This window comes from Saccopteryx bilineata, chromosome 2 (assembly GCF_036850765.1).
Source record: "Saccopteryx bilineata isolate mSacBil1 chromosome 2, mSacBil1_pri_phased_curated, whole genome shotgun sequence".
In the NCBI taxonomy this organism is placed as follows: Eukaryota; Metazoa; Chordata; class Mammalia; order Chiroptera; family Emballonuridae; genus Saccopteryx; species Saccopteryx bilineata.
The window spans coordinates 257,798,269-257,811,420 of NC_089491.1; the positions used below are offsets into that span (position 1 = coordinate 257,798,269).

Sequence of the window (13,152 nt, forward strand, 5' to 3'; positions counted from 1 at the left end):
GGGTCTTGAACCTGGGTCCTCTGCATCCCAGTTCAATGCTCTATCCACTGCGCCACCGCCTGGTCAGGCTTACCAAGGTTTTTAAAATTCCTTTTCTATTAAAATTTTATAACAAAGACTTGACTAATTAAATAGTATTTTGGTTTTTTTGTTTTGTTTGTTTTTTTGTTTTGTTTTGTTTTACTATATATAGCCTGCCCTTTTATGTTTATTGTATTTATCAAATTCAGTTGTCTTGATACACATATTACAGGTGTGAGTTTTGTCAAAAAGATTTGATTCTTCATGTTTTGTCAATTAGAAACCCTTATTGTGTGCAGTTAGCTGTTCTGTTTTATTTTGGTTGATTCATTAGTAATAGTCACTAAATACTGGCCAAAAACTGGCAGTTTTTATTTTCTAGCCAGCTTTCCACGCACTGCAGTGAAAGGGGCATATGCTTGCAGGGGACGGCAGAGACTCTGGGAGAGACAGAACAGAGAAGAGCCAAAAGCCACCAATGCCCAAAGGCATACCGGGGGCTCAGAGCAGCAGGATGGGGCTTAGAGCTGCAGGATCGGCCCTTCTACCTGAATTGCTCTAGATGCTATTCCTGAAAAAATGGAGAGCCTTATGCTGGTTGAGAAAAAAAGTGGGTCCTCTTGTCCTTTGTGATCAGATTATTATCCAACCCCCAGTCTCTGCTTTGATTGCATGTTTAATTACGGGTTGTGCCCTAACCATTCCAGGTGAGTGGCAGTGGCACCACTATCTGCTTATAGCACTGGGTCACCTTGTCTCTAGTGCATGTGATAATGTCTTTTTCGACCTTCTTTTGTGAGTAGAATGAAATTTGGTCAAAGTGTGATAGACACAGCACCAAAGCCGCACACTTTCTTTCTGGGGTAGAAAGGAATCTCTCTGCTCCTAGGAAAGTTATAGTCGTTTCTATTTCCAGAGTCATGGGGCTTTGCTCACCTTAGGTAAGGCTCTGGTCACCATGTAATTCCTGAAGAGATAGGTATTCCTTTTTTTTTATTTTTTATTTTATATTTTTCTGAAGCTGGAAACAGGGAGAGACAGTCAGACAGACTCCTGCATGCACCTGACCAGGATCCACCTGGCACGCCCACCAGGGGGCGATGCTCTGCCCCTCCGGGGTGTCGTTCTGTCGCAACCAGAGCCACTCTAGCGCCTGGGACAGAGGCCAAGGAGCCATCCCCAGCGCCCGGGCCATCTTTGCTCCAATGGAGCCTTGCTGCGGGAGGGGAAGAGAGAGACAGAGAGGAAGGAGAGGGGTAGGGGTGGAGAAGCAGATGGGCACTTCTCCTGTGTGCCCTGGCCTGGAATTGAACCCGGGACTTCTGCATGCCAGGCCGACGCTCTACCATTGAGCCATCCGGCCAGGGCCAGTATTTCTTTTTAATTAGGTGATTTAGAGTACTACTTTCTTTGATTAGACAGTGCAAGTCCCAGCTCTAGCACTTAATATTAGTGTGATTTTGGACAAGCCATATCTTTCAAAGCCTTGAATTTCTCCTCTTTAAAATGGAAATAATAGTCCCTATCTCATAGGGTTATGAAGATCCAATAACCTCAAATGTATAAAGGATCTGACCCACAGGAAGCATTCAATAAACATTGGCAATGATCATCAGTGAGAGGTGGTGAATACCCAAGTCTTCCTTGAGACAAGGTGTACGATGGCATTCTCATTTCAGTCTTCTCCCTTTCCAGTGACTTGCTGTCTCCTGACTCAGTCCTGAGCTGTTTGTATCCTGGGGATCATGGAAAGAAAACTCCAAATCCAGCCAATCAGTACCAGTTTGATAAAGTTGGGTGAGTCAGCAGTGTTTCCTCCTCTGTCAACCTGTCTGCTTCCGAGTTGTTTGGTGGTTCAAGCCCAATGCTGGTGAGCTGGATGGGCCAGCAGCCTCTCAGAGGGTAGGGGGACCATGCGGCGGGAGAGAGTGCTGGATTGAGAGGGGGGAACACGTGACCTTTCCTGCTTATGAGGCAAATGGAGGTCATGGACAGGTGGGAAAGGGTGGATCAGAACTTGGGGAACATAATAAGAACATGTGATATAATAGAAATGTTTAACATTTTAATTCTCTGAAGGTTAAGATTTTAAAAAATATTTTACAAATTGGTAAACTGGTAGGGAGATCAAGTGCACTGCCTTTTTATTGAGATTTGCTTGTGAGTTGAGGGCTTTCAGGAGAAAGAGAAAAGTGAACATGGGAGATGAAATTTGTAGTAGGGAACCAGTGCGGTCCAGAGGCTTTGCTGGCAGCCTGGCTGTAAGTGTGGCTGAGCCTGTGGGAGTGGCCTGTTTGGGGTGGAGGGGAGGAAGGCTTTATCCTGGGATTGTTGCCAGAAGAACTTACAAAACCGTTTTATTCTTTTATGCAGCATCCTGACTTTGAGAGACTACGTACTTGACTTGGGTCATCCCTATTTGTGGGTACAGAAGCTGGGTGGCCTCCACTTCCCCAAAGAGCAGCCCCAGGTGTGTACACTGGTCCAGTCTCCATAGCTGGAGACCTCTACCTCCTCACTGCCCATATAGACTCCGGAAAGGCTTCTGATGGCCTTTGAGGGCTTTAAACTAGCAGAATGCTTTCCTTCAGGGATATGATGTCTTCCCTCCACTCAGGACACTAAAACATCCAAGGCCTACAGCATTTAAGTACCATTGCCTTCTCTGTGAGTCTAGAAACCCTCTAGATTAGAGTAACTTAGATCTTTGCTGTGGGTGCAGCACAGCTCTAGGCTCTACTGGTCTTGTGTACAAAGTGGCCCAAAATGTAGTATAAGCAGAACCCCAGGGGATCTGGCACATTAACATAAGCTTTCCTTTTCTCAGGAGCTGGCCACAGCCTCTTGAGAACCCAACAGCTTGTGTCATTCTTGCTGGGACTTATTGTCTGACCTGTCACAGCAAGTAAACCCTGCCTTTCCCATAAGGTGCCCACCTCAGGGCATGGCTGATCTTGGCTGCCACAGGCAGGCAGGTCCCAGGAGTGAAGCAGTGCCTGAAAGAAGAGACGGGAGCACTCAGGTGTGCCTCTTGCTGTTGTCCACAGCACACGGTGATTGCTGACCACTCGCTGAGTGCCAGCCACATGGAGACCACCATGAAACTGCTGAAGACCAGGGTGCAGTCCCGCCTGGCCCTCCACAAACAGTTTGCGTCCCTGGGTAAGCTGGTCTTAGTGCTGTGGCTTGAGGGCCATTCAGACAACACATGGAGAAAAGCGACTTAACCCTTCACTCAGATATCTTGAATCCTGAAAACAAATAAAAGCAGGATTTCTGGCTCTTGCTGAGCAGAGGTGTTGGCAGGACACTGGAGAGAGCCACAGGCCCATCCAAGCAGAGATCTGAGCTTCCTTCAGGACCATCAGGGCTGTCCCAGCTCACAGAGGAGGTCCAAAGCCTTCTGGTGGAACAAGTTGGTCAGGAGCAGCTCATCCTAAGTTAGTGCATGTCAGATTTTGGTGTGCATTCTACGGATATTTATTAGAGCCCAATTCACGGTTTGTGGAGCTTATTTGAAAACAGCTATCCAAAGGTTCAGCCCTCAGCCCTCCCCTGAGACCTCCTGAGCTAATGCCCTCCAGGGTAAGGCTGAGCCCCCCCCCCTTTTTTTATAAGCTCCTAGGTGATTCTGATGAGTCATTGACTAAGGTGGTGACCATAGGGGGCTTCTTTTCATTTATTCATTTAGTAAATATTTGTCAAGGACTTTTTATATACAAGGCACTTGTGGGGTAGTGAGGGTTAAGAACTCTCTGATCTAAGAGTTACTGTCAGGAAAGACATTGGCTTTCCAGGACCCATCTGGAGACCCTAACCCTCTAGTTCAGTTCTTGTGCTCCATGTGGACCCTGATCTCCCCAGGCAGCACTGCTTGTCCGTCAGGCCTTTCTCCCCATCAGGATTGCTGAATTTGTCTTATCTCAAGGTTGGGAGATTGTCATCCTAGACAGTGTTTACTGTGTTGGCATATTTGCTTATTGAAATGCCAGCAGGAATTTATGCTGGAGCAGTTCTCCAGCCTTTTTCTCTAAGAGGAACTGACACAGAACACTTCAGTCTTTTCCTCCATCAAGGTCAGCTATGAGAACAGCCCTCTCGGCTATTTGATCTAATTAACAGTCACTGCTGTAGAGGTGTTGTCACTGGTTTTGGCTGCCAGGGGGTTCTTGTTTTACTGACCATTATTTGCATTAAAGATAAAGCACCGTGAGTGCTGGTGCTGAGTCTGGCCACAAGCACATAGCCCTGGGTGAAGGTCGGGTTCGTGTGTCTGCATTTCTCGCATATGTTGGCCTGGCCTGCTGAGTGCCAGATGTACCTGGACATCTGGCAGGGCCATCTGAGCCCTCCAGAGGATGCTAGTTACCTAGCTGTGGTACCTGATTTCTACCTGTGACACCACCTGTCTTGCTCTTTTTTAGAACATGGCATTGTGCCAGTTACCAGCGATTGCCAATACCTTTTCCCTGCAAAGATTGTCTCTCGCCTGGTGAAGTGGGTGACAATCGCCCATGAGGATTACATGGTAGGTACAGGAGTGACAAGCCATCATTGCTTTCCTGGGTCTCCTTTCAGTTCCTGCCCCTCCGCCAGAAGGGCAGGAGGTTTGACTGGAGGAGCCAGCAATTCATTCCTTGTCCGTGATTTCTTAGGAGCTGCATTTCACCAAAGACATTGTGGAGGCAGGACTGGCTGGAGACACCAATCTCTACTACATGGCCCTCGTGGAAAGGGGCACAGGTAACTTGTTCTGCTAACAGTGGTTCTACACAAAGGGAGTGGCTGAGAATAAAACATACTGGGAGTTGTCCAAAGAAAGCGGAAGATCTGGAATCCTGCTGCGAGGACTTTGTAGATAGTAATGAATATGAGATCTGTTCGGCAAGGACTTCTCCTGTAACAGTTATATATGTGCTTTATCTCATTTAACCCTCGTGATAGTCCTAGGAGTGGTAGTATTCCCATTTTATAGGTGAGGAAGTTAAGACTTAGTCACAAACCCAGTCTGACCTCTCACCCTGAGCTCAGCCCTTGGCTTTACTGCTCCAGAGTCGGACACCTTTTCTTCCCTCTCTTCACAGAAAGGATGACGTCTCTCTACTCATGAAGTGCAGGGTAGCAGGACCTTCCTCCCTCTCTGCTGTTTCTGCACTCACTTTGGAGACATCAAAAACTGTTATTCCTCACAGGTGTCCCGGCATCTGATTTAGCAGGGCTTCCTGCTGGAGCCATCCAGATACTTCCTGTGATGCTGTTGTCCGGCCTCAGCTTCGGCAGGCCTGGCACTGATCACAGGATCTGATCCCTGGGGTTTGATATTGTGACCACAGAGTCGAGGGATTTGTCTTTAATTTTAAAGATTTATTGATTTTACAGAGAGGAGCAGCGGAGCAAGCAGTATCAACTCATAGTTGCTTCACTTTAGTTGTTCATTGCTTGCTTCTCGTTTGTTGTATGTACCTTGACCTGGCAAGCTCAAGGTTATGAACTGGCAACCTCAGCGTTCCAGGTTGATGTGCTATCCACTGTACTACCACAGGCATTGTCTGTAGTTTTAAAACAGTGCAAGAAATGTAAGGAAAGGTTGTACTCTTCAGTGCTGGAATTTCTCTACCTCAGTTTCTTCCCTTCTTTTCTCCTTTATGTGTTTTTAAAATATTCTGAGGAAATTAAGTATTTCAGATATAGTCAAGGCTCCTGATCCCAGTTTATGCCCTCCCTTGTGGTAGGTGACTACTATTTGGAATTTGTGCATTTGCTTTTCATCCTTTCCCTCTTTAAAATATACTTTTACCTCATTCCTAAACACCATAGAGTACTGTTTTAAAAGGGTACAGAATATTCAGTCTAAGAAATTTATAGACCCTGGCGGTTGGCTCAGTGGTAGAGCATTAGCCTGGCGTGTGGATGTCCTGGGTTCAATTCCTGAGCAGGGCACACAGGAGAAGCACCCATCTGCTTCTCCACCTCCCCTTCTCCTTCCTCTCTCTCTCTCTCTTCCCTTCCTGCAGCCAAGGCTCCATTGGAGCAAAGTTGGCCCGGGCGCTGAGGTTGGGTTCATGGCCTCTGCCTCAGGTACTAGAATGGCTCCAGTTGCAACAGAGTAACATCCCAGATGGGCAGAGCGTCGCCCCCTAGTGAGCTTGCCAGGTGGATTCCAGTTGGGCGCCTGTGGAAGTCTGTGTCTCTGCCTCCCCTCTTCTCACTTCAGAAAAATACAAAGAAAAAAAGAAATTTGTAAAGCCCAAGGGTAGGAAGTCATTGGTATACATCACTTCTGCTTCCTGTTTGAGCAGATGAAAGCTTGGAAAGATAAAGTAGGTGGGAAACAGTCCCAAATACATATGTAATTATTAAGTCATACAGCAGATTAATTTGAAAAGTTTATATAGTATGGGTAAAAAAAAATTGGTGAACAGAGATCAATCCAGGAATGTATGTATAATAGACTGTTATGAGGCAACACAACAGTAGAGAAGGAATCACTTTATAATGTTTTTATGACTGTTGGGGAAGAATTGTCTTTTTTTACTTTTTATCTTTTTATTTTATTTTTTTATTTTCTTATTTTTTTTAATTTTATTTATTTATTTTAACCAATGATACATAACAGCATTTATTTTTTTAGATTTTATTTGTTCATTTTTAGAGAGACAAGAGATAGAGAGAAGGGTGGGGGAGGAGCAGGAAGTATCAACACCCGTATGTGCCTTGATCAGGCAAGCCTAGAGTTTTAGACCAGCAACCTCAGCATTCTAGGTCAACACTTTATCCACTGCACCACCACAGGTCAGGCGAGGAAGAATTGTCTTAATCTTTACTTAAGCTGCGCTGTTATTTGAATTACTGTTGTGTTAGAGAATTCTTTTTTTCCTTCCATAAATAGTGAAAAATGAATGGCATACTTAGCTCATTGGTGGATAGGATAAATGTCATCCTATTGAAAATGGCAAAGACTTTCACCAGAGAAGAAAAATGAATGTGTTAAAAAATACAAATATTTCATTTTATGATTATAAACACAGCTTTGACATCAGGCAGTTCTGGTTCAAGTCAGCACTGCTGCATTGCACCTGTTTGATCTTAAGGAACTTTCGGTTGGAGCCTCAGTTTCTTTATAGGTACATAGGGACAATAATAATGGTGCCCGTCTCAGAATCGTTAAGATGAAATACAGAAATGTGTATAAAGGGCTTAGCACAGTACTTGGAAATAGAGTAAGTACTCAGTAAATGTTGACTTTTAATAAGTTTCACATAATAAAGTATTTAAATATAAAAGAGCCCTGGCTGGATAGCTCAGTTGGTTAGAACATCTCTCCGAAGCACAGAGGTTGTTGGTTCTATCCCTGGTCAGGGCACATACAGGAACAGACCAATATTCTTGTCTCTCTCTCCTCCCCCCTCTCTAAAGTCAATAAAATTTAAAAAATAAAAGGAACAGAATAGAGAAAACATATTTGACTGAGGTAATAACTAATATACAATATTATTAAAATAACAGACAGTAAGCCTTTGCGTAGAAAATCCCTAATTTGCTGGCAAATAAAGAAATGCCAATTAAAACAAACTTCTGTCAAAGGAGCAAATAGAATTCTTAGGGAAACTGAAGTGGACTAGACTCTGGGGAGTTCACACACCTTGGCCTCCTTGGAGGGACCCGAGTCATGGACATCATGTTCTGCAATGTGGCAGTTCCACTTTGGAGATTCCAGAACAAACGTAAAGTCATTTTAGTACCAGCATATGCTCTGAAGCACTTGGTTTAATATATGAGACATCAGAGCTAGCCTTAGGGGCCCAGTGGGGATGGTGCATGGCTGGCAGGCTGGGTCTCAGAAGTGATTTTTCCTCCTTTTCCCTCCCTCCCCAGCCAAACTCCAGGCTGCTGTGGTGCTGAATCCAGGCTACTCCTCCATCCCGCCCATTTTCCAGCTCTGTCTGAACTGGAAAGGGGAGAAAACCAACAGCAATGATGACAATATTCGGGTAAGGCCCTGTTGGGGGGTGATGGGAGGAGCAGGAAGAGCCTCTTTGGGGAGCTGAGCTGAGGACTTGGGCACTGGCATAATTCCTAGGACAGAGGGACCTGCCAGGATTTATAGAATTTCCTGGGGGCTGTATGGGATAGGAAAGAGCCTAGACCCATTTCAACCAGTTGCCTAGTTTGGGGTCCACAGGTTTCACCCCATTTATGAAATGGGGGTTATATAAATACTTGCCTAGAAAGGAAGTTGTCCTGGCTTCTTCTTTTTTTTTTTTTTTACAGAGACAGAGAGAGTCAGAGAGGGATAGACAGGAACGAAGAGATGAGAAGCATCAATCATTAGTTTTTCATTGCGCATTGCAACACCTGAGTTGTTCATTGATTGCTTTCTCATATGTGCCTTGACCACGGGCCTTCAGCAGACCGAGTAACCCCTTGCTGGAGCCAGCAACCTTGGGTTCAAGCTGGTGAGCTTTTCGCTCAAACCAAATGAGCCCACGCTCAATCTGGTGACCTTGGGGTCTCGAACCTGGGTCTTCTGCATCCCAGTCCAATGCTCTATCCATTGCGCCACCACCTGGTCAGGCTGTCCTGGCTTCTGTGGAAATGTGAATTAACTCAGAAGCATAGAATTGCTGGAGTGATATGATGTACAAGATGAGATCATTGCAGCTATTATTATGCCCTTGACTTGATTCCATAATGACCTTAAGGCTGTGGAGCATGTTTTTAACCCTTACACCTTCTGGCTTGGATGTTATCTTGCGATTCCTTCTCTGCACACCTCCATCTTCTTGGCTGTGGGTGTGCAAGGCAGGGAAAGTTATGGGTCAGAATCAGGAAGACCCCATTGTTTTGAGGAGGGGGATCAGAACAGTGCAGTCTGGCTTGACGTGGTGTGGGCTAGCTCCTGCAGAGGCCCAGCAGCAGTTCTTGTGGAGCCATCAGACCCAGCAGTCTGAAGGTCGTGCTAGGTTTCTGGCCTTTCCACCCTGTAGGCCATGGAGAGCGAGGTCAACGTGTGCTACAAGGAGCTGTGTGGCCCCCGACCTGGCCATCAGCTCTTGACCAATCAGCTGCAGCGCCTGTGCGTGCTGCTGGATGTCTACCTGGAGACCGAGAGCCACGATGACAGCGTGGAGGGGCCCAAAGAATTTCCCCAGGAGAAGATGTGTCTGCGGCTTTTCAGGTGAGGGGAGGGGCAAGAGCTCCAGGGACCTCCAGTCCTGCCTCCCACAGGGCTTTGTGGCACAGAGATCAGAGTCTGGCACAGAGTACATACCTGTTCCCAGGTGCACTTGTCTCTGTTCACAAAGGAAGTTGAAGTCATTTTGCCCGGTTTCCTGAGGAGAGCTTGCTGCCTCCTTTCTGAAACTTGTCCTGCAGCCTTTCCTTCCTGCCTCATCTAATTATGCTTCATAGATACCCCCTGAAGGGGGCCACCCCGCAGTGAGCAGCACTGAGCCAGGAACCAAGAGGATTTCTATACTTTTTGTGCTGTCCAGTTAGCTTTTTAAACTAGAGTCTGCTATATTCTTCCTAGGGTGCTCACACATCTATGAGAATCAGAGCTTTAGGCAGTCGGGCTTTACAGAAGGAACCAACCCTGAAATAAGACCAATAAAAGTGCATATCTCTTGCTGCTCACCAGCTGTGTGACCTTGGAAGAGTCACTTCAGCCCAGCTCTGACCCTGTGTCCTGAAGGCTGAAGTGGAAATGTGTTAAATTAGAGATAATTCATATAAAGCTTCCAGACTGGTTTCTAGTATTGACAGTCTTCAGAAAATGCCACCAGGTCCTGACAGCTTGGTACTATTTAGCGTGTCTGCTTTCACAGCACTTCTAGCTACTTTTCCTTTTACTTCAGGGTCCCTCTTTCCTTTTTACCCCCTAACTCAGTTTCTTAGAGTCCCTTCCAAAACTCCAGAGTTCACATTGCTCAGATATCTCTTCCATTTTGGGCAAGGGCTTGGAGAGGAAAGGTGCATTGAAGGGCTTATAGTCTTTCTAATTGGGACATCCTCCTGTTCCCTGTCAGCCTGAGAGGTGCCTTATCTGCTCCTCATCTTCTCAGACAGCCAGTCCTAGCCTGGGAAAGCTGTCCGCCGCACCCTGCCACCTTCGTCTGCCACGTCTGTCTGGCCAGATTTGTGTTGCTGATGATAACCAGCTCTAACCCCCAAGTGGCTGCAAGGAGATGGAGCTGGTGGCTAGATGCCAGTGACTTCTAGGACTTGTTCTCCCTAGTGGGCCTGTGTGGGACCTCAGCCCTCCCCCTCTCCAGCCTACTATAGCACATTTCTAGGGTGAGATCTCTCACACTGCCAAAATTTATTTTCTATTATCTAATGGTTCCCAAAGGACCCATTTTCTGTAGTGCTTTGTATGTCACCCAGGCTGAGACCCCTGTGAGGGCATTCTGGAAGGTGCTGTTTTGGCCGCTCATGTAATTAACTACATGACTGGTGAGGTGTGAGATTCTTGGCCTGGTGTCCAGCTGACTGTTGGGATCAGGCTGGGGGGCTGGGGGTTTTTTTTCTTATTTTTTTTAAATGTGACAAATTTTATTAGCATAGTCAGTCCCAACATTTCAGCACAAAAAGTTTTAGAGGCCAGGTGGGTACTTTCAGGTTGTGAGTTCTCCAGCAGCTATAGAGGCTTCTACTTGCCCAGATGACAGTGCCCTTCTGATGTTGGGAGGTGTTTGACATCATGGTTATAAGCAAAAGCTTTGGTGACAAAGACCTACGTTAGAATTGCTGTTCCTACCAGTGTGATTATAGTCTATACTTTGGTCCCTTTGAGCCTCATTGGTAAAACAGCATTCACTCTAGGTATGGTTGGGAGGATGAAATCAAACCAGGTGGAGAATGTAAAGTGCTCAGCGCAGTGCAGATAGAACAAGCCCTCAGTAGGCAAGTGGTTGCCTTAAACCCTTTTTTCTCCCCTCCTCTCTATAGTCCCTAACCCACACACACTCCCATTCCCCCTTACTCAGACCAGGATCCAGGGTGTTACCTGGCAGTTACCATTGAACGTGTCATGGACAGATGAATGAAAGAGCCCCTCTACCTGCACCTCAATTCCCGATGAGTTAAGTAGAAGAAGACCCTGTGTGAAGTTTTGCTGGGGGGCCCAGGATGATAGCTGAAGCACCTAAGCTTCACGAGGTCGAGGCTTTGGTGTCAGACCTGGTTTTGAATTTAGGTTCTGCTGCCTTCTGACCGTGTAACGTTGGGCAGATAGTTTAACTCCCCAAGCCTGTTTCTTCACCTGCAAAACCTATAAGATTATAGAAATAGCATCTAAGAGGTAGGCACTTAGCGCAGATTCTTTTACCTACTGACTTCAGACTCCTATCTGCATGGGAATCTCCCTGCAAAGAAGGTTTTTAAATTTTCTTTATTTTTAAAATCGCAGAACTAGCCCTGGCTGGATTGCTCAGTTGGTTAGAGCGTTGTCCTGCACTGCAGAGGTTTCTGCTTCGCTCCCCAGTCAGGGCACATACAGGACCAGACTAGATGTTCCTGTCTTTCTCCTGCTCTCTCCCTTCCTCTCTCTTAAGTCAATAAAATAAACATTGAAAAATATTATAGAACTAAACCATGTTTGTTAAACAGATACAATAATAAACAGTTGTGTAAAAACACGGTGGAGCGTCGGCCCGGCTTACAGGAGTCCAGGGTTCGATTCCCGGCTGGGGCACACAGGAGAAGCACCCATCTGCTTCTCCACCCCTCCCCCTCTCCTTCCTCTCTGTCTCTCTCTTCCCCTCCCGCAGCTGAGGCTCCACTGGAGCAAGGTTTGCCCAGGCACTGAGAATGACTCTGTGGCCTCTGTCTCGGGCGCTAGAGTGGCTCTGGTCGCAACAGAGCAACGCCCCGGATGGGCAGAGCATCGCCCCCTGGTGGGCGTGCCAGGTGGATCCCTGTCGGGCGCATGCGGGAGTCTGTCTGTCTGCCTTCCCGTTTCCAGCTTTGGAAAAATACAAAAAACAACAACAAAAAAAACCCCACTAAAAAGTGAGGGTGCCCACACACTGTCCCCAGAAGTGCCATTGTTAGCGAGGACCTGTATTCATGCATTTGCAAGCATATAAAGACATTTTGTACAAAAACGGTATCACACCTTACATATTGCTCTTCAGTTAGCTTTTCTTACACATTCCTTTTTTTACCCTAACAGCTATAGTATTTTTGTGGATAACCGTAATTTATTCTGTCAGCCCAAAGGGTATGGTATTAACTGATCTTCCTTTTCCTGTTTCTCTAGGGGCCCCAGCAGGATGAAGCCGTTTAAATATAACCATCCTCAAGGATTCTTCAGCCATCGCTGACCTCCTGCTCAGCCTGCTGTTTTCCCCTGGGCCCTGAGTGCTGAGCCTCTGCTTTCTTTGTTCCACATGTGGCTCTTAATAGTCTCCAAAGACAGGTTTTATATTTCTAGCCAATTAAAGTGTCATCTGACCAAGAGGCCTTTGTCTTGTGGCTCTTTTGGGAGGAGGGGGGTGGCTTTGCAATCTGTAAGGCCAGCAGGAACCATAGCACAATGTGAAAGAACATTTGTGGACAGGCTTTTTCTAGGTGGCAGAAAAGCAGAATGCCAAAGATTCTGGTTTTACTTGCAGAGAGGTGCTGCCTACTTGTCCACATTCAGCCTTTCTTGTTTTTGCTTTGGAAAGTCCTCATTTTCTTGGTCGCTGCTAGTAGGAGGTGGCAGGAGAAATCAAAGCCAGCACAGCACAAAAGCTATTATTTCCCTTCCCCTCACTCTTACCACTGGACCTGTCAGTGTCTCTGATCGTCGCATGTCGTGAACATGAGCATCTGACAGTGCAATTGAGACAAGTGCATCACAAAGAATAATTGTAACTCGCAAGAAGTTGATGAGTGAATTTGGAGAATCACATGCAGAGGCTCTGGCAGAGTGAGACCAAATGACAGCTGAGAATCTTCATGGTGACTACCGGCTAAGTGCCTCCAAAAATAATGGTTTGACTCTCAAGTGATGAAGAGAAATCCTGGTGAAATAGGTAAAACCCTCAAAAATGTTTGCAAAACTGCCTCTTGTAATCCTGCAAAAGCTGAACAAAGCAAAGGATAGCATCGAGTTTTCTTGGACAGTTTTGTGAGAAAAATTAT

At 46.2% G+C, this 13,152-nt stretch overlaps 1 protein-coding gene across 3 annotated transcripts in view; it reads left to right on the plus strand.

Annotated features, from left to right (window-relative positions):
• Positions 1-12,483, plus strand: part of THOC5 (THO complex subunit 5) — a 46,545-nt gene extending 34,062 nt beyond the window's left edge. For all 3 annotated transcript variants that reach the window (XM_066260194.1, XM_066260196.1, XM_066260195.1), the window contains 8 exons: positions 1,717-1,818; positions 2,395-2,491; positions 3,069-3,183; positions 4,446-4,549; positions 4,677-4,764; positions 7,897-8,012; positions 9,009-9,199; positions 12,284-12,483. In XM_066260194.1, the coding sequence (XP_066116291.1) occupies positions 1,717-1,818; positions 2,395-2,491; positions 3,069-3,183; positions 4,446-4,549; positions 4,677-4,764; positions 7,897-8,012; positions 9,009-9,199; positions 12,284-12,347 (877 nt within the window). In that variant the 3' untranslated portion in view covers positions 12,348-12,483. The remainder of the gene's footprint in view (positions 1-1,716; positions 1,819-2,394; positions 2,492-3,068; positions 3,184-4,445; positions 4,550-4,676; positions 4,765-7,896; positions 8,013-9,008; positions 9,200-12,283) is intronic.
• Positions 12,484-13,152: the final 669 nt, after the last annotated feature.